This window comes from Bombina bombina, chromosome 8 (genome assembly GCF_027579735.1).
Source record: "Bombina bombina isolate aBomBom1 chromosome 8, aBomBom1.pri, whole genome shotgun sequence".
Taxonomy (NCBI): domain Eukaryota; kingdom Metazoa; phylum Chordata; class Amphibia; order Anura; family Bombinatoridae; genus Bombina; species Bombina bombina.
Window position 1 is genome coordinate 281,998,359 of NC_069506.1, and position 21,898 is coordinate 282,020,256.

Sequence of the window (21,898 nt, forward strand, 5' to 3'; positions counted from 1 at the left end):
CGCCAAAAAGAGACTGAGCTGCAGGGCACTGCCGGAGTAACTACTAGGAATGGGGACTGAGGAGAAAGTTGAGGCATATCTAGGGCAACAGAGTCCTGAGAGGTAGAGGGCTCTGAGGGGTTAACCTTTTGAAAACAGCAGATTTTTTTTTTTTTGTTTGCAACATGGAAGCTAAGCATGTGGAACACAATTGAGCAGGGGTGGGGAAGACACATGGGCTTCTTCACAATAACAACATATTTGTCTAAGTGTAATGATAGATTTGTACCCTTATCCATAGAGTCCTTCATACTGGAGTGAACAATTCCCCACAGAAAAATAAAATATGACTTTAAAATCTGAATAATTCTGTTAGTCAGTAGAAAAAATCTGAAGATCATTTAACAAAAAAGCCTGATCATGTACAAACTGAACCCCTGGAGGGCTCTTAAAAATCTCTGCATATCTGTTAGAGAACGCTCTGCTCTGAAGCCATAAATAATATTCCCACACCGGAATTATTATATAAATAAAAAACCGTTGTGGCACCTCTATATCCCCAACAGCTGCTGGAGCAACTCACCACCTCTGGGATAGCGCAACAGACTGTGCCAATCACTGCTTTCCACATTTCTCTGTTGGAAGTAGTGAGCCGCGTGGCCGGTCACATGACCGCATCAGTGGAAGTACGACACAATCAGAGAAGAGTTTGAAAACTCGCAGCGTCTTCTCTGACCAAAAAAAAAAAAAAAAAAAAAAAAAAAAACAGCACATAAGAAAAAGTATAAGATCTCTTATCCGGCTTCATATCAATGTACCATAAAAGCATTATTTGTTTCCTCAAGAAATAATTAATAAAACTTTCAGTATATACAAACACCCATGCCCTGACAGCCTCAGTCCCAAACACTGATACTATAACAAAGTATGCAGCTTTGTAGATTAGCTGTGCCCCATAAATACAAGCTGCCCTGTTACAAATCCCCATAGTAATGAGATTTTTAAAAAGGTCCCCAGGCTACAGAAAGAAATAGAGATTTTTTTTAACTCTCTAGGTGTCTTGAGCCCTCCAACCTGTGAAGGAAAAGAGCACTTACCTTGGAGCCTCTGCTCTGGCGCAGACACAGACTTCCAGGTTTGACAGCTTCATTCAGACTTCTGACAGGGACCCGAGTAGAAATGAAAGTAGAGTAACCAACCCTGGTTGCCGTGTGGGGGTGTTAGCATAAATTGCTGGAGAGAGAACAGAGAAGCCTCCCTGCGACCTCCAGCAGCTAACAGCTACCAATACTCTTACTCAAGATAATTACATGGACACAGAATTACCCCACTCCTACTTGAATGGAAGCTACCCATTAAAGGACTTTTTTTTTAGAGCACTATCTTTGCTTCCTCCTTGTTACAGAGGCAAAAAATGACTGGGGAGTATGGGAAGTGGGGATACTTAAAGGGACAGTCTAGTCCAAAACAAACTTTCATTATTCAGATAGGGCTTGTAATTTTAAACAATTTTCCAGTTTACTTCTATCACCAATTTTGCTTTGTTCTCTTGGTATTCTTAGTTGAAAGTTAAATCTAGGAGGTTCATATGCTAATTTTTAAGCCCTTGAAGGCCGCCTCTTAGCTCAGGGCATTTTGACAGTTTTCACTACTAGAGGGTGTTAGTTCATGTGTTTCATATAGATAACACTGTGCTCACACACGTGGAGTTCCTAGGAGCCCACACTGATCGGCTAAAATGCAAGTCTGTCAAAAGAACCGAAATAAGGGGCAGTTCGCAGAATCTTAGATACAAGATAATTACAGAGGTAAAAAGTGTATTAATATAACTGTGTTGGTTATGCAAAACTAGGGAACGGGTAATAAAGGGATTATCTATCTTTTAAAACCAATATTCTGGTGTAGACTGACCCTTTAAGCTTTCTGGGGTGTCTTTGCCTCCCCCTGGTTGCCAGGAGTTTATAATTTTCCAACAGTAATTTAATGGAATTGTGGACTCTCCATGCCATTGGAAAGAAGGTCTTTAACTAAATTAGTAACTTTCTGATATAGGTGGAAAAATAATCTGAAAAGTTATTACTCTAAAAACAAAACCTGTGTGTAGAAAACGGTCTTACTAACTAGTGATTTAAATCAAATCCACGTTGGTTCATAGTAAATTTAACTTGATGTGCTGCTGAATGTTAGCTTTGGGGTTTAAAAACCAGGATAAAGTAAATACTGACCGTCTGATGAATACCCTGTGAGGCCTCCGAATATAACCAGAACGTAACTCACATCCAGCTCCCTCATAATCTCATAGGCTTTTTCTTCTGTGGATGCCATAGCCTGGGAGAAACAAGAATGAAATAAGTGGTCACATGTATAACTGAAAAAGCAAATCATGTAACAAGTCCCTACGAGCATGATATAGACTTATGTAGCGTCTATAAAGTCTATAACCCATACTTGAAAATAGAAGTGGGTAGGGAACGCAGGGATCAAATAAAAACCGCTCAAAATTTTTTCCTATAATGCAATAAAGGGGGACAGAAATTTCCCAATAATGTGTGAGGGGTGCTCTATGCCATATAGAATATAGAGTAAATGAGAAAAGGGGCAGCGGCACCTACAGAGCACTCAAGCAAAATCTATAAGGAGGGAAGTAACCTCTCAGGTTACAATAAAATAACATTTAATAATAATCAAGAAAAATAAAAAGGATGTGCAGTGTGTGCAATAATACTTTGATTAAAATACCACAAAGGTAATGAGTCCCAACAGTCTTGGCAATCAGATAAGAAAGCGTGAAATTCACAAGTGTCTATTATAAGTAACCAAAAGTATAAATTGCCCTGATAGCCAGATGACAAGCGACAACAAAAGTTAACTATACACAAAGGAAGATCCTCACACCAATTAAACTAGCTAAGGTGTACGCTTGTGAGAGCTGGTAATATCAGGGTGGTCACAGACGGCCAAATAGCCAAACAATACAATTATATATTTCTCTTAATAAGAAAATGCTGAAGAGAATCAGAAAAAAATACACCTGATGCGCATTTCACCTATACGGCTTTCTCAAAGGCTAACCTGAACCGGGAAATCATCCCTCAAGAAATACATTTGTGACCAATCACAGGGGTGCAGCATAACATGCCCTTATAATAACCTATCCTAAAGCAAGACTGAATCAATGGTTAATCGTCGGTCACGTGACGCTAACCATAACAACGGTGTAAACAGAAATATCGCCTACACACTTGTCCGTATCCCTCTGAACATTCTATCTTTAAAAAAGGCTCAGTCATTGGTTAATCCCGGATTACATGAACCTTTGTCATCACAGTAACCATTACAACGCAGTAAAACCAAATTAGTAGTCTGGTTTACACACTTTCGCCGGCATCACTATTGTGAGTTATCACTGCAGATCTTGTCTCGATGCGACCTATTCACATCTGTATCGCATCTAGACTGATGATAGTGCGTGACATAAGATCCTCCGGTTTAGTCATAGTGTTTAGCAGATCATCTGACGTGTCATATTTGAAAAAACACTGATGTAGCGATGATTATAACAAAGGTCAAACCTTCAACCCCCCTATGATATATGTATTATCTATCATTCAGTGGGGGAGACAATTTTATTCAAAAAGTTAAAATATTCAGTTTGGTCACTGAATATAGGTCCATAGAATATATAGAATAGATTATAATTGGCACTTTTATTTGTATCTATCAAATTACACCAAAAGAAGTTACCGGGCAATCATTGTGATGTATAGTTTATTTTAGTGCATATATAGATATTCCCAAAACTGATATGCAGGGGAATAGGTACTCCACTTATAGATGATCATGCCGATTATCCGTTATGACACTCAGTTTTGGCACACGCATGTTGCCTATTACACCGCAACATATACAGTGGACAATCACTTATTACAGAATTGGATCTTACGTTAAATAAAAGGCTATGATACGTATATAAATAGAGCAAAATGCTGTGTCATTTGTGAGACCTAAAAAGATGAGATAACAGCAAGGCTAGAAAAGTCCTGGAGAAGTGAATTTTTATGTAATCCATATAAAACAGAGCAGTAACATCACAAGACTATTCTTGTCTCCAAAGTACAGTCAGTTTCAATGAACCTGGTTAGAAGTACGCCCCATAACCATCTTGTTCGTTAAGACCTTGTGGAATCAGTGTTTGCAAACAAAATATCCATCTGCATTTAGCTTGTAGTAGCATTGATTCAATACTGCCATCTCTTATCACAGGTTTGATTGTTTGTAAAACCGATACTTTTAATTGTCGTTTGTTACCATGTGTTTTTAGATAATGTCTCGCTACTGGTATCAAAACATAATTCTTCTTATCCGTACAGTTTTTAATACTATTGAGGTGTTCACCCAACCTTGTGCGTAACTCTTGTGGTGATCCCTATGTACTTTTTTCCACATACACAAGATAGGCAATATACCACATTTCTAGTCCTGCAGTTAGCGAAACCGTACATTTGTTTCATATCACCTGAGAATGTCTTAAATTATCTCTCAGTCATATTTGCAGAAACTACAGGACCCACAAGGATAAGTCCCACAAAGATTCCTATTGGTCTTTCTTCTTGTAAAATAGCTTCTTACCAATTTATTTGCAATAGTCAGCCCTTCTCCAACTGGTTTAAATTCTTTCACCTATGAATTCTGTTAATTCATTGTCAGATTTCAGTATTCCCATGTTTGTTCAGAATATCTTGTATATTCCGATATTGTGCATTAAACGTAGTCACAAACCTTACTTTTTCTAATTTCTCTGTTAGCGACCTTAATTTTGGGTACCAGGAGAAGATCCCTTGTTGTGCGTCTCGCTCTCTGAAATGCTTTGCGTATCACACCACAAGTATAGCCTCTGGCTTTAAGTCTGGTTTTTAGTTCTTGTGCTCTCTCATGGAAAACTCTGTCATCAGAACAATTGCGCCTTATTCTTAAAAATTTGCCAGTTTGAATTGCTCTCTTGGTTTGCCAGGTATGGCAGCTATCAAATTTAAGAATGGAATTGGACGCAGTTTCCTTGCTGTACAGAACAGTCTAGATGCGATACAGATGTGAATGGGTCGCATCGAGACAAGATCTGCAGTAATAACTGACAATAGGGATGCCGTTGAAAATGTGTGTAAACTAGACTACTAATTTGTGTTTACTGCGTTGTGATGGTTACTGTGATGACGTAGGTTCATGTGATCCGGGATTAACCAATGACTGAGCCTTTTTTAAAGATAGAATGTTAAGAGGGATACGGACAAGTGTGTAGGCAATATTTCGGTTTACACCGTCGTTATGGTTACAGTGGTGACGTAGCGTCACGTGACCGACGATTAACCAATAATTCAGTCTTGCTTTAGGATAGGTTATTATGAGGGCATGTTACGCTGCACCCATGTGATTGGTCACAAATGTATTTCTTGAGGGATGATTACCCGGTTTCAGGTTAGCCTTTGAGAAAGCCGTATAGGCGAAATGAGCAGCAGGCGTATTCTTTTCTGATTCCTTTCAGCCTTTTCTTATTAAGAGAAATATATAATTGTATTGTTTGGCTATTTGGCTGTCTGTGACCACCCTGATATTACCAGCTCTCACAAGCGTACACCTTAGCTAGTTTAATTGGTGTGAGGATCTTCCTCTGTTTAAAGCCAGATGACAAGCTGATCAGAAACAATGACTTACATACATATAAGCATATACAAATATATTACCAGATAGACTGCAATGTAAAGGCACTTTTCAGTACCTTCTTTTTCTAACACCCCACATCCCCTCACTTTAACCACTTAACTGCTTTGTGCAGTTAAAAAAAAAAAAAAAGAAAAACACCACAACGCACACAAGCACAGAGACTAAGTGTAGTATAAACACACACACAAGCACAGAGACTCTCTAAGTGTAGTATAAACACACACAAGCACAGATTCTCTAAGTGTAGTATAAACACACACAAGCAGATAATGTCCAAGTGTAGTATAAACACACACAAACACAGACTCTCTAAATGCAGTATAAACACACACAGACTCTAAGTTTAGTATAAACACAAATACGGTCTATGTGTAGCATAAACACACACTCTAAATGCAGTATAAACACATACACACAGAGATACTGTCTAAGTGTAGCATAAACACACACACACACACAAGCACAGAGTCTCTCTAAGTGTAGCATAAACACACACAAGCACAGAGACTCTCTAAGTGTAGTACAAGCAGATAATGTCCAAGTGTAGTATAAAAACACACACACACACACACATACACACACACTCTCTAAATGCAGTATAAACACACACAGACTAAGTTTAGTATAAACACACATACTGTCTAAGTGTAGCATAAACACACACACTCTAAATGAAGTAGAAACACACACACATACTGTCTAAGTGTAGTATAAACATACACGCAAGCACAGAGACTCTCTAAGTGTAGTATAAACACACACAAGCAGATAATATCCAAGTGTAGTATAAACACACACAGACTCTCTAAATGCAGTATAAACACACACAGATTCTAAGTGTAGTATAAACACACACAAGCACAGATACTTTCTAAGTGTAGCATAAACACACACACAAGCACAGAGACTCTAAGCGTAGTATAAACACAAACACACACAAGCACACAGATACTCTCTAAGTCTAGTATAAACACACACAAGCAGATAATATCCAAGTGTAGTATAAACACACACAAGCAGATAATATCCAAGTGTAGTATAAACACACACAAGCAGATAATATCCAAGTGTAGTATAAACACACACAAGCAGATAATATCCAAGTGTAGTATAAACACACACAAGCAGATAATATCCAAGTGTAGTATAAACACACACAAGCAGATAATATCCAAGTGTAGTATAAACACACACAAGCAGATAATATCCAATTGTAGTATAAACACACACAGACTCCCTAAATGCAGTATAAACACACACAGACTCTAAGTTTAGTATAAACACACACACAGAGATACTGTCTAAGTGTAGTATAAACACACACAAGCACAGAGACTAGTGTAGTATAAACACACACAAGCACAGAGACTCTAAGCGTAGTATACACACACACAAGCACAGAGACTCGTGTAGTATAAACGCACACAAGCACAGAGACTCTAAGCGTAGTATACACACACACAAGCACAGATACTCTAAGTGTAGTATAAACACACACAAGCACAGAGACTCTCTAAGTGTAGTATAAACACACACAAGCACAGAGACTCTCTAAGTGTAGTATAAACACACACAAGCACAGAGACTCTCTAAGTGTAGTATAAACACACACAAGCACAGAGACTCTCTAAATGCAGTATAAACACACACAGACTAAGTTTAGTATAAACACACATACGCAGATACTGTCTAAGTGTAGCATAAACACACACACACTCTAAATGCAGTATAAACACACACAGATACTGTCTAAGTGTAGCATAAACACACACACACAAGCACAGAGTCTCTATAAATGCAGTATAAACACACACAGATACTGTCTAAGTGTAGCATAAACACACACAAGCACAGAGACTAAGTGTAGTAGAAACACACACAAGGAAAGAGACTAAGTGTAGTATAAATACACACGCAAGCTCAAAGACTCTCTAAATGTAGTATAAACAAACACACACACAGAGACTCTAATTGTAGTATAAACACACACAAGCACAGAGACTCTTTGTAGTATAAAAACACACAAGCACAGAGACTCTCTAAGTAATATAAACACACACAAACATGCAGACTCTCTAAGTGTAGTGTAAAGAGAGTCTTTGTGTGTGTGTGTTTATACTACACTAAGAGTCTTTGTGCTTGTGTGTGTGTTTATACTACACTTAGAGAGTCTGTGTTTTTATACTGCATTTAGTCTCTGTGCGTGTTTATACTATACTTCGAGAATCTGTGTGTTTCTTTGAAAATTTGACAGTTCTTTTTAACTTTAACAGGAAGGTAATTTGTACTGTCCTCATGTTATACGGATCTTGAGTACAACAAATAAAACAATGCTGAATGAAAACCAGGGTGGTCCCGTAATGCTTCTAGCATGGTCATTGCTTTATACCAGCACATCATCCTGGGTAAAATGCATCATTAAATTGGTGAATTAACTTGTATTGTACTGAGTAAAGTGCACAATACATACACAGGGATACAACCAGATGCTGAATAAATTACATGAATATTAGTTTGATGAACTGCTGCCCTCTCTGGGGACTGTAAAAGTCTGTATGAAATACATTTTTTTAAGTTATGTTAACTTGAAACGTAAAACGTCAGAGCCCTACCTGGCCTACTCGGGAGATGTGAGTATTGTTCCAGGTATTGTTATCCACTAGGATTGTCCGGTTTGCCATTGCAGTTATCTGATAACCATAATCCCACCAAGACATAACTTTTGCATCCTAGAAAGAAAAAAACAAATTTAGATGTTGCTACATGTCACACAGTGTTTGATGTGGCTAATGTTTTGTGTTTATAATGTAAATGAGCTCCATATCACAGGACAATCACATTAAAGAATAAACTTTTATTATCCCTTCAAAAGACCATAACTCACCTCTGGGGTGTTGTGCCGGAGCCAGTAATAAGCCTCCCTGAAATCGTCAAAGATAATTCTGCTCCCATCACCCCCACGTGCAGAGAGCACTATGGAGGGGGAGGAGTATGCTTCGCTTGTAACCCACGTGGAATGGAAAGTGTAAGTGACCAGGAAAAACGCCATAACCAGTATCATGCCGCTGGCAACCTGCGTCACATACATAGAGAACAGGTTAGTGCAGAAAAACAGAATAACCCAGGGCTGGCTCCCCCCTGAGCAAAATATGGATTCAATTACAAGCCTTATTCATTTAAATTATAAATTCATTTGTCCAGATTGAGGCCCCTCACCTCATTTTTGATGGGATACGTGGAATCCTGCTGCTTTTTGGATTTCTTATCAGGGCGGCTTATGTCAAGGTTCTTCATGTAAGTGGACAATACCTGAGATACACCAATGCCGGAGAGAATACACATGACAGGAGCCAGAACTAACATCAGACGCACCTGTTGACCAAGAAGCAAATTATATTACAATACAGAAAGGAACACATCATACTGCTTTGAACACTATAAGTTGTCACGCTCAAGCAGTAAAAACCCTCCATAAAATCAGCAGATCTGTAATACACAGATAAGGACCCTTAAACATTAAAGGGACTGTATACTGTAAATAGTGTTTACAATTGCTTTTTTTTTTTACCAACTGTAGAGTAAAAAAAAAATGTATGAAAGAAAATTTATGCTGACCTGATAAATTTTTTTATTTTTTGACACGATGAGTCCACGGATCATCTTAATTACTATTGGGAATACCACTCCTGCCCTGCAGGAGGCAGCAAACAGCACCACAGCAGAGCTGTTAAATAGCTCCTCCCTTCCCTCCCAACCCAGTCATTCGACCGAAGTAAAGGAGAGAAAGGAAAAACCAAGGTGCAGAGGTGTCTGAAGTTTATAAGAAACCTGTCTATAAAACAGGGCGGGCCGTGGATTAATCGTGTCAAAAAAGAAATAAATTTATCAGGTAAGCATAAATTCTTTTCTTTTTAATGACACGATAACCACGGATCATCTAAATTTCTATTGGGAATCAATACCCAAGCTAGAGTACACAGATGATACGGGAGAGACAAGACAGGGAACCTAAAGGGAAGGCACCACTGCTTGAAGAACCTTTCTCCCAAAAGCGGCCTCAGCCGAGGCAAAAGTGTCAAATTTGTAAAATTTAGAAAAAGTGTGAAGAGAGGACCAAGTAGCAGCCTTGCAAATCTGTTACGCAGAAGCTTCATTTTTGAATGCCCATGAGGAAGCAACAGCCCTCGTGGAAAGAGCCGTAAATCCCTCAGGAAGCTGCTGTCCAGCAGTCTCGTATGCAAAACGTATGATACTCTTCAGCCAAAAAGAAAGAGAAGTAGCCGTAGCTTTCTGTCCCTTACGTTTTCCTGAGAAAACCACAAACAAAGCAGAAGACTGACTAAAATCCTTAGTCGCCTGCAGGTAAAATTTTAAGGCACAAACCACGTCTAAATTATGCAGAAGTCGTTCCTTCTGAGAGGAAGGATTAGGACACAAGGAAGGAACAACAATCTCCTGATTAATGTTCCGATCAGAAACAACTTTAGGAAGAAATCCTAATTTAGTACGTAAAACTACCTTATCTGAATGAAAAATAATGTAAGGAGACTCGTACTGCAAAGCTGAGAGCTCTGACACTCTGCGAGCAGAAGAAATAGCAACCAGAAATAAAACTTTCCAAGATAACTTAATATCTAAGGAATGCATAGGCTCAAACGGAGCCCCTTGAAGAACTTTAATAACCAAATTAAGACTCCATGGAGGAGTAACTGGTTTGAACACAGGCCTGATCCTAACCAAGGCCTGACAAAAAGATTGTACATCTGGAACATCTGCCAGACGTTTGTTTAACAAAATAGATAAGGCAGAAATCTGACCCTTGAGGGAACTTGTGGATAATCCTCTCTCAAAACCCTCTTGGAGAAAAGACAAAATTCTATGATTCCTAACTCTACTCCAGGAGTAGCCCTTGGACTCACACCAATAAAGATATTTATGCCATATCTTATGGTAAATTTTTCTAGCTACAGGTTTACGAGCCTGAATCATGGTCTCTATGACCGATTCTGAAAAGCCCCACTTGGATAAAATTAAGCATTCAATCTCCAAGCAGTCAGCTTCAGAGAAACTAGATTTGGGTGAAGGAAGGGCCCTTGAAGTAGAAGGTCCTTCCTCAATGGAAGACTTTAAGGTGGCAGAGACGACATGTCCACTAGATCCGCATACCAAATCCTGCGAGGCCAAGCTGGTGCAATGAAGATCACAGAGGCCCTCTCCTGCTTGCCCTCTCCTGCTTGATTCGAGCAATGACCCGAGGAAGAAGCGCAAACGGAGGAAACAGGTATGCTAGCCTGAATGTCCAAGGTGCCGCCAGGGCATCTATTAGTACCGCCTGAGGGTCCATGGACCTTGACCCGTACCTCGGAAGCTTGGCATTCTGCCAAGATGCCATGAGATCCAATTCCGGCTGACCCCATTTGAGGATCAGGCAGGAAAACACTTACGGATGGAGTTACCACTCCCCCAGATGAAAGGTCTGCCGTCAGTTCAGAAAGTCCGCCTCCCAGTTGTCCACTACTGGGATGTGGATCGCCGACAGACAGCAAGAGTGGGTTTCCGCCCACTGAATTATTTTGGTTACCTCTGTCATCGCTAAGGAACTCCTCGTTCCTCCCTGATGATTGATGTAAGCCACTGAAGTTATGTTGTCCGATTGGAACCTGATAAACTGGACCGAGGCTAACTGGGGCCAGGCCAGAAGAGCATTGAAGATAGCTCTAAGCTCCAGAATGTTCATATGTAGAACAGACTCTGACTGGGTCCAAACTCCCTGAGCCTTTAGGGAGCCCCAGACTGCTCCCCATCCTAGAAGGCTGGCGTCTGTTGTCATAATAACCCAAGATGGTCTGCAAAAGCAGGTTCCCTGGGAGAGATGATCCCGATATAACCACCATTGAAGAGAATCCCTTGTCTCCTGCTCCAGAAGTATGAGAGGAGACAAGTCTGCGTAATCTCCGTTCCATTGCCTGAGCATACTTAACTGTAAAGGTCTGAGATGGAACCGAGCAAACGGGATGATGTCCATTGCCACTACCACCAGCCCGGTTACCTCCGTGCACTGAGCCACTGATGGCCGAGGAGTGGACTGAAGAGCTAGACAAGTATCAAAAATCTTTGATTTCCTGACCTGTGTCAGAAAAATCTTTATTGATAAGGAATCTATTATGTTTCTCAAGAAAGTTACCCTTGTATTTGGGACTAAGGAACTCTTTCCCAAATTTACCTTCCATCTGTAAAATCTCAGGAAGGTGATACAGAAAAAGAAAACACCTCTACACCTCAGCAGTACTTTGCTGAGGTGCCTGTCTGAAGAAAGCAACCCCCACTGCATAGACAGGAGCTGTTCCCTCACAGAAACCGGAACTCTGCAGACTAGATGGCACGCATACAATTTAAGATGTGCAGCTGAAATACTAACAAGCGCTACTTCCTTGTAACTAGAGTGCAGTAAAAAACAGTTAACAGGGTTCTTCTTCCGTACTGACAGGAAGAAGTTCGAAAAGGGCGCGCAATGCTTTCCCCTAGAACCGCCCATCGTGGGCGTGCCAAATTCAGCCATCTCCCGGTCATTATATAATATTAAAATGCTGTGAGATGAGAACCACCATAAGCCTCTGTGTCCAGCCCCAGTGCCTGCGCTGTTACTGTCAAAAAATTTAACAGCTTTGCTGTGGTGCTCTTTGCTGCCTCCTGCAGGGCAGACGTGGTATGCCCAATAGTAATTAAGATGATCCGTGGACTCCGTGTCATTAATTTTTTTTAGCTTTTTAAGGTTTATTTGTGTATATTAAAGCTCTGATTGTGTGTTTTGAAGCCACAACCATATAAAATGGGTTGAGCTTGTAGGTATAATCAGATCTCATTACCATATCACATTGTGTACATATACCTGCTTCTTTATCTTATATCTGTCCATAAAACAATCACCAGTACTTGGAGAAAACAATGGAAAATCAACATTTTATTACCTTATCTCTGCTATATCCCACTGGGAGAGTAATTTCTTCTGCTGGCTGTGTTTACAAAGCTGATCTATAGCTTGGACCTGCGGCCACAAACTTTCAGAATAGGTGGGGATACCACCGTCTAAATCAACTATTTCAAATGTCAAAAGGAGCTACTTGTAAACAATTTAATACACTCCAGCAGGTAAAGTGGATCATTGGAAACAAATTAAATGGGCTATCATCTGTACTTACTAAAAACATGAAACCGTGTGTAGGTTTAAGCATGTGATATTAGTAAAAAGTTTAGTTTTGCTGTGTTGCGTCTTGTTTGACAACCATAGCGTGCAATAGAAAAAAGTGAGCATGAATTTAAAAAAAACAAAAAAAACTTTATATTCACTTATTAAAAATGACCTGTGCCTACTGCTCTTGGATTTAAAGAGGACCAATTGACCCCACTTGTAAATAGGCACCTGCCGTATATATATAGGAATGCTGAAACTGACTTCCCAATCATAACAGTCCTCATAAACTTCATTTCTTTCCACTTAGTTCTTAAAGGGACACTGAACCCAAATTTTATATTTCACGATTCAGATAGAGCATGCAAATTTAAGCAACTATCTAATTTACTCCTATTAATTTTTCTTCATTCTCTTGCTATCTTTATTGGAAAAGCAAGAATGCAACTTTAGAAGCCGGCCCATTTTTGGTTCACAACCTAAGTAGTGTGGGAAGAAATGTATATAGGAAATTACTTGTGTGATGCTTCCCCAATTCAACTATACCAAGTAACCCTCCCACTGAATATTACATATCCCCCCTAATAAATCTGTCATCAGCTTAAGATACAGAACTGCTCACACACCTGCATGCACCTTAATCGTTCTCATAAAATATAATATATAGGTAGTTGTTTGATAGAAAGACAAATAACCAGCAAGCCGTGCAGTAACAAAACACAGTCACACTGTAGCTTAGCAGGAGGAACAGACTGACTGCTAGTGGCACACGTCACTCTCCGCCACACCTACCATAACCGCAGAGAAGTACATGCTGGTAACGCCGTACATAATGATGAAAATCCTGGCATCAGACAGGTTACTGAAGCAATAATATAGACCAACTGGAAAAAAACATTTATAGGTAAGGTGAACAGAATACACAGAAGTTTATAGTATAATAGAATAACAAAGATGATGAGAAAACAGATTAACACATAAGGATGTGCATTCATTATTAAACAAACAAATGCGCGCAGCAGCACACAAATCCGATGGTAAAACTAACCTGGAAACATGAAGACGAGAAGCTGCAAATCAAAGTAATAGGACGACCAGGTAGTGGGCTGATGCTCAGACACGGAGGCAATGATGGGAATATTGTTCTTGGCGTAGGAGGGGTCCAGGAGGGAATAGAAACGGCCAGTCCAGGGGGAGATTTTACCTAACAGAGGAGGAGAGGTAAATTCCATAAATGTAGTCGGCATCCAAAAGATATATATATATACACATATAAGCATACACACACGTATACATACACAGTAAACTAATAAATGCAGATCTCTTTAATAAATGTTCTTGTGTATCTTTACAGGATTGTGAGTAACAAGGTGCCCATACATGGAGAACAAGTAAAGTCAATGTATGGTGATGCATGAGGTGAACACCAACGATGTGAATTATACCAAATGCTTAATTTAGTTTATTTAAGCCTTGAAGATAAGATAGATCATTTCTAGAGATAATCACTAAATAAGTCAGCACCTGGAGACGTCACCGAGAGAGTATCCAATTGCAAACTGAAGCATTCTAACATTAAAGGGACATTAAACATTAAAAAAATACTAGATAGAATTATACTAAGATTAGTCTAAGAATAACATGTAGATGTCTTTTAGAGTTTCATTAGTTGTTTAAATATTGACAAAATAAGTGTAAAATGTTAGTGTCTATAAAACAATGGGAGCTGCCATGTTGTAACTTGTATTACCTTCTCAACTGTGGCCAATTAGGGACCGTTATAAATAGGTCACTAGAGTGTGCAGCCAATGGCTGTGTGGAATATAACAGTGTTCTGCACTTCAATTTCTAACAGGAACTGAAACGCTCACAATTTTAAAATGGAATTACAGGAAAAGGGGACAAAATAAATAATGAAAGTATAGATTTTTATTTTTTATATTACCATCTAAAAGTGTTTAATATCCCTTTAAATGGTGCCCCCAAAAAAGCTCTAGCATCTCACAGGTGGGACACAGTTGATGAGTGGGCGTTTAAGCACATTTACTGGGCCAAGTTACTCTGTATTTCAGCACTTATAAGATTTAAATGTAAAATATAAAATTAATAGATGGACACAGCAACATACAGGCAGCATTAGCTCCTGCTCTGAATAGAAAAGGACAAGGATATTACAAGAGAAGTGAACTACTGACAGTTTTATTACTAAACGAGCTGATAGTTCACATTAAAAAGGTCCCCATAGTGGTAAGATTTATACCTGTTAGCATGAGGACAATGCCAACGGTCAGCAGGACAAAGCCAACCAGTGAGATGATGCTCCTGAACAAGACCTCAAATTGCTGAGGATTCAGCTTGCTCCGCAGGTAATCCACAAAGGCGTGAATCTGACACAGGCCAAACACACCAAACGCGGCCATATGTTCTGATGACTGCACAGGCTGCGGGGAGATAGCATAGAATGTTATTAGAAACAGTATGACAGCACTGCTCATAACACAGGATAAAAGTCGTCATCACCAGCACAATATGGGATAGTGAACAAAAGTATGAAAAAGTTCTTTAACAAACTGACACAATAGCTGTTATGCTTTCAAGAAAAAAAAAAAAAAAAAAAAGAAGTTTTTATCAATACTACATGCTGCACAAGAATCAATGTACAAACAGGTTGATGCAAGCCTTGCTTTGCCCAGAACTGAAGGCATGAGAGAAAATGCTGAGCTAACCAGTAAAACCGAAACAGTACACATCATGGAATCCAAACAATGTGACATTGTGCATTAACAGTAATCTGGGTCTCATAGATTGTAGGGGACTTAAAAAGGTGCAGAAAGTATAAATAGGGAATTATTGCCCGGTCTGCTACGGCACAGTGCAGGAGCACAGCCACAGAATAAAGCTGCTGACATATGAGAATAAGGTGCTACATTATCACTAAGATTATTCAGAAGAACAGCACAAATATTATTCCTAGAAATTGAGCTGCTAGGCAGAACACTTTGTGATGCAGGTACCCATCGGTTTACGTAATCTCATGGTGCAATCATATTGCCAGGTCAGTAAACGTGCTGCGCGCACTATGTGGGGGTAAAGCAGGTGAGTAAACGTGCTGCGCGCACTATGGGGTAACATAGTAACATAGTAGATGAGGTTGAAAAAAGACCAAAGTCCATCGAGTTCAACCTATACAAATCTAAAATATATACAAAAAGCTCCAGTTAATATTAAATAATCCCACTAAAAGGTGACCTATTTAATACTAGCAATCATATCCATGAATTTTGTTTAGACAGAAATGTATCCAAATAATTTTTAAATGTATCTAGGGTATTGGCATTCACTACCTCCTTTGGTAATGAGTTCCACAAGTTTATTGCTCTTACAGTGAAAAAAAACCTTTCCGTTGCAGGAGATTAAATCTCCTTTCCTCCAACCTTAAATTGTAACCTCTGGTCACAAACAATTTTCTTAGAATAAACAGAGCTTCTGCCATCTTTGTATATGGGCCTTGAATATATTTATATAAAGTAATCATGTCACCTCTTAAGCGCCTTTTTTTCTAAAGAAAACAGACCCAGTTTGGCTAGCCTCTCCTCATAGGTTAAATTCTCCAATCCCCTTATTAGCTTTGTGGCCCTTCTCTGAACTTTTTCTAGTTCCGTTAATGGTCAAACGGAAATGATTTGCTGTAGCGAATCATGTCCGCTCGACCTCGCTAAATGCCAACAGCACAAGCTGTTGGCATTTATTTTTGCACAAGCATTTCTAGTGAAATGCCGCCCCCTGCTCACTGGCGGCCAATTGGCCGCCAGAAGGGGCCGTCGATCATCCTGATTGTTTCGGATCAGGATAATTTCAGTACACAACGCAGCGGTCTTACGACCGCTGCTTCTTAACTTCCATTTCTGGCAGACCAGAAACAATGGGGCTTCGATGCAGCATCCGCTGCTTAATAAAATCGACCCCAAAGTCTGTAAGGCAGGTCAGTAAATGTGCTGCGCGCACTAGGTCTTTAAGGCTGGTCAGTAAACATGCCGCAAGCTCTAGGTCTGTAAGGCAGGTCAGTAAACGTGCCGCAAGCTCTAGGTCTGTAAGGCAGGTCAGTAAACGTGCCGCAAGCTCTAGGTCTGTAAGGCAGGTCAGTAAACGTGCCGCGAGCTCTAGGTCTGTAAGGCTGGTCAGTAAACATGCTACGATCTCTAGGTCTGTAAGGCTGGTCAGTAAACATGCCGCGAGCTCTAGGTCTGTAAGGCAGGTCAGTAAACGTGCCGTAAGCTCTAGGTCTGTAAGGCAGGTCAGTAAACATGCCGTGCGCACTAGGCCTGTAAGGCTGGTCAGTAAACATGCCGCGAGCTCTAGGTCTGTAAGGCTGGTCAGTAAACATGCCGCGAGCTCTAGGTCTGTAAGGCAGATCAGTAAACGTTCCACGCGCACTAGAACTGTAAGGCAGGTCAGTAAATGTGCCACACGCACTAGGTCTGTTAGGCAGGTCAGTAAACGGGTCACGAATACTAGGTCTCTCATCTGCTGATCAAGGTTCCCACCTGGAATCCAACAAAAGAGATCTGCATAGAGAGGATGGTCCCCAGGCAATACACAGTGCAGTAAGCCACATAGATTCGGTGTGAGAAGCGGCCTGTAAACATCAGAACCAAGACGTGCAGAGGGATCAGATTGATCAGAAACACGTAACCTCCCCAGGACGATACCTAGACAAAACAAAGAACTGTATTGATTTACAAAAGCAACAAAAACCATATACATATATTCTACACACCTTACTGGCCATACTATTTTTAAGGGAAGACAAAATAGGGCCATTTGCAGCATGTAAGGCAGCTCCATGTATCACATTTGTGGCAGGAAAGGTCACCATGCCCCTTATTCATCCTCCCCTTCAGCTCCATGCACAGCCCTGACAGACACAGAGTACTATGACCAGGTGACTAACCCCACTAGACAGTACTGCAAGATAACGTTAGAGTGCTATGCAGCTGTAATTTGATCGCTTTGGTGCGCTCTGGTTAAATCAGTGGCTCACACCAATCAAGAGGTTAAATCACAGCTACTGCTGCCGCCTGCATTTTTGTGCTTCGTTTTATAGTTAAAGCAAAATGTGTTGAGCTATTCTGTATCTACAGGTAATGAGTATGCTATAATGTACTGTATATAGCAGAAATGTACTGTATATAGCAGAAATGTACTGTATATAGCAGAAATGTACTGTATATAGCAGATATGCTGTACACCAGCTACAGTGCATAAGTAATTTAGTATTAGATATTCTGTGCTTTATTTATAGGTAATGAGTATGCTGTGATATGCAGAACACAGTTACTGTAATATTTTCATTAATAATGTTTGCCATACTGAGAACATACATATATGTGTGTGTATATATGTGTGTGTGTGTGTGTGTTTAAAAACGGAACGTGGCCAAATTTACATCCTTTTATTTAAGGGAGGCAGATACAAGCGGCCAGCAGGTTTAGTCCACGTCACTACTCCTAGTGTATATTTGTCATTGTTTGCTTCAGTTTAGTCAAGCGTGAAAGTTGCCATTACTTCAAACAGTCTCAAAGGGAGGGAGCCAGATTACAAACATGATCAGTATGAACAAACTATATATTTTATGTACCCAGCAAACAATAAGCAGATTATAACGCAGTCTGTCCAAACTACACATACGATGTGTACATAAATACGAATACATATACACACATATATATATATACATACATAATATATATGACACACACATACATATATACACACACACACACACAGAGAGAGAATGTAAACATAATAACTTACGAGCACGACTATGTGTACGTACACACACACACTACTTCAAAAGATAGAGTTCTATAAAAAATATATTATATTATAACAAAAGAAGGCTGCACAGGATATCACATTAAACCAAACGTTTATTTAAGAGGTGGTAAAGACACTGGGTCTGCCATCACTAAATATTCATAAGTATTCTATACCAGATAAATGGTGAAACAGATAATAGTACATCACAATGTAATACATATTCATACATCCTCCCTACATGCTAGCATGTTACTAGGCTGGCCAGCTGACAGTCCGTAATAAGATCCGGGCACATAGTGTTAATACACGCTCCGGTCTTCTATATTTCAAACAGACTTAGTATCGCACAGCTAACCTTCACTTTTACTGATTCATGGGGCAGGTGCCATAAGGCTACAAATTACCTCCGTGATCCTGTGATGCCAGTGCCGAAGCAGGTCTTCACTTGCTTACACACGGTAGAGATGAATACTGTGAGCAGGTACAATCAGAGCAGCTTCACCATGTTAGCGTTCGCCACGCTGCAAGTTACAATCCACACATTACGCGTTTCGCCCCTCCCCTTTCTGGGTTGGACTAGAAGTTTTGTCAGATGTATGATGTTACCACTACCAGTGGTGTTTAAATACCAATTCTGTTACAATGTTAACCGTCCCTTGTTGCAAAATCTTAAAGGGACATAATGCCATTCCATAAACTTTATCTGGTAAATCATGTTATACATATAAATACACAATAAAGCACTTAAGAGGTGACACCTGTTAATGGCCTAACTATTTACAAGTGATGGTGTCAGCATAATAATACCATAAACACTTTAAAACAAATACAAATATGAGGCATCTACATACATCATGCCACATAACATATACTCCAAAAATCTTGAATGTATACTTTACGTTACAATTCATGTTTAACTAAAGATTTACAAAAAGCAGGCATATTCAAAAATGTTTCATTAAGACCAATGGGGGACAATGTGTTAAGTCTGTACATCCAGCATGACTCATGCTGGAGTAATATTTGAGTAATATTGCCCCCTCTCCTTTTTGGCGTCACATGTTCAGTTCCTAGCACTTTTAATTGTGTAGAATCAGAGTTATGGAACATTTTGAAATGTCTAGCCACAGGACTATCCTTGTCATTGTCCCTAACTCTGTCTTTCAATTCACGGGTCGTTTTTTTCCAATGTAATATTTGGGACACGAACAATGTAACAGGTAGACCACATACAATCCTTTCATTAATATAATAGACTTTATCTGATGTGTCTGTGCAAAAATTAGATGATTTTTCAATAAATTTGCAATATACACAGTGGCCACAAGGTTGACAACCCTTCACTACTTGTGATTTAGTTAGCCAATTTTTGTGAATTTCCTTTTGAAATTCACTGTGCACTAACCTGTCTCTTATACTTGGAGCTCTTTTGGCACTCATTAATGGATATTCTGATATATAGCCACAGAACTATCGCTGGACAAGCTGTGCCAGTGTTTGTTAAGTATACCACAAAGTTTGTTCCAGTGGGAATTATACCTAGTAATTATTCAAATATGATTCTTTTCAATCTGTGAATCGCTATCTTTATACAGAAGCTGACTTCTCTGTGTTTGTCTGGCTCTTATCCAGCCTTTACGTATCTGCCTTCTTAAATATTCTCTTAGTAAAAACCTTATGGCCATTTCTGCTGCCTCTACCTCAAAATCTGACTCTGTAGAACAACACTTTTTTAGTCTCAAAAACTGTCCTACAGGTATCCCATTTTTAAGAGCTTCTGAGTTATAACTGGATGCGTACAACAGGCTATTGGTTGCTGTCTCCTTACGATAGACTTTGGTTTGTAACATACCATTATTTATGGTGATCTTCAAATCAAGAAAAGTAGCCTCCTTGTCACTGATCTGATAAGTCAGATATAAGTTCCTATTATTGCTATTGAGCTTGTCTGCTAATTTACCTGCAGACACAGCATCACCTTTCCACAGCACCAGAATATCATCCACAAATCTCAGCCATAGGGCGACATGCGCCTCCACCCATTGGTCCAAACCCTGGAAAACATCCACCGTTTCCCAGACGCCCAGATGTAAACAGGCATAGGTGGGGGGGGGGGCGCATGCCGCACCCATGGCTGTGCCTCGCAACTGTCTGTAGTATCTACCATCAAACATAAATATATTGTTAATACAAATTCTGATAACTGGTATACTTCGTGGTATACTTAAACACTAGCACACCGAGTCCAGCGATAGTTCTATAGGCTATATATCAGAAAAAGAGCTCCAAGTATAAGAGACAGGTTAGTGCACAGTACATTTTAAAAGGAGATTACCAAAAATTGGCTAACTAAATCACAAGTAGTGAAGGGTTGTCAACCTTGTGGCCACTGTGTATATTGCAAATGTATTGAAAAATAATCTAATTTTTGCACAGACATATCAGATAGAGTCTATTATATTAATTAAAGGATTGTATGTAATACAAATAATGTGATCTACCTGTTACACTGTTCGTGTCCCAAATATTACATTGGAAAAACGACCCATGAATTGAAAGACAGAGTTAGGGACAATGACAAGGATAGTCCTGTGGCTAGACATTTCCAAATGCTCCATAACTCTGATTCTACACAATTAAAAGTGCTAGGAATTGAAGATGTAAGTTCAAAAAGGAGAGGGGGCAATATTGATCAAATAAATATTGGTCTTAATGAAAAAAATTGAATATGCCTGCTTTTTGTAAATCTTTAGTTAAACATGAATTGTAACGTAAAGTATACATTCAAGATTTTTGGAGTATATGTTATGTGGCATGATGTATGTAGATGCCTCATATTTGTATTTGTTTTAAAGTGTTTATGGTATTATTATGCTGACACCATCACTTGTAAATAGTTAGGCCATTAACAGGTGTCACTTCTTAAGTGCTTTATTGTTTATGTATATGTATAACATGATTTACCAGATAAAGTTTATGGAATGGCATTATGTCCCTTTAAGATTAAATGGAACATTGTAACAGAATTGGTATTTAAACACCACTGGTAGTGGCAACATCATACATTTGACGAAGCCTCTAGTCCAACCCAGAAAGGGGAGGGGCAAAACGCGTAATGTGTGGATTGTAACTTGCAGCGTGGAGAACGCTAACATGGTGAAGCTGCTCTGATTGTACCTTCTCACAGTATTC

General features: G+C 39.5%; 1 protein-coding gene across 1 annotated transcript in view; it reads right to left on the reverse strand.

The window, feature by feature from the left end:
* Positions 1-21,898, reverse strand: part of STT3A (STT3 oligosaccharyltransferase complex catalytic subunit A) — a 79,796-nt gene that overhangs the window by 31,447 nt on the left and 26,451 nt on the right. Inside the window, exons 8-15 of the mRNA XM_053691409.1 lie at positions 17,431-17,595; positions 15,147-15,327; positions 13,935-14,090; positions 13,679-13,770; positions 8,914-9,069; positions 8,582-8,770; positions 8,310-8,426; positions 2,205-2,307 (exon numbers count right to left, since the gene is read on the reverse strand). Coding sequence (XP_053547384.1) covers positions 2,205-2,307; positions 8,310-8,426; positions 8,582-8,770; positions 8,914-9,069; positions 13,679-13,770; positions 13,935-14,090; positions 15,147-15,327; positions 17,431-17,595 — 1,159 coding nt within the window. The remainder of the gene's footprint in view (positions 1-2,204; positions 2,308-8,309; positions 8,427-8,581; positions 8,771-8,913; positions 9,070-13,678; positions 13,771-13,934; positions 14,091-15,146; positions 15,328-17,430; positions 17,596-21,898) is intronic.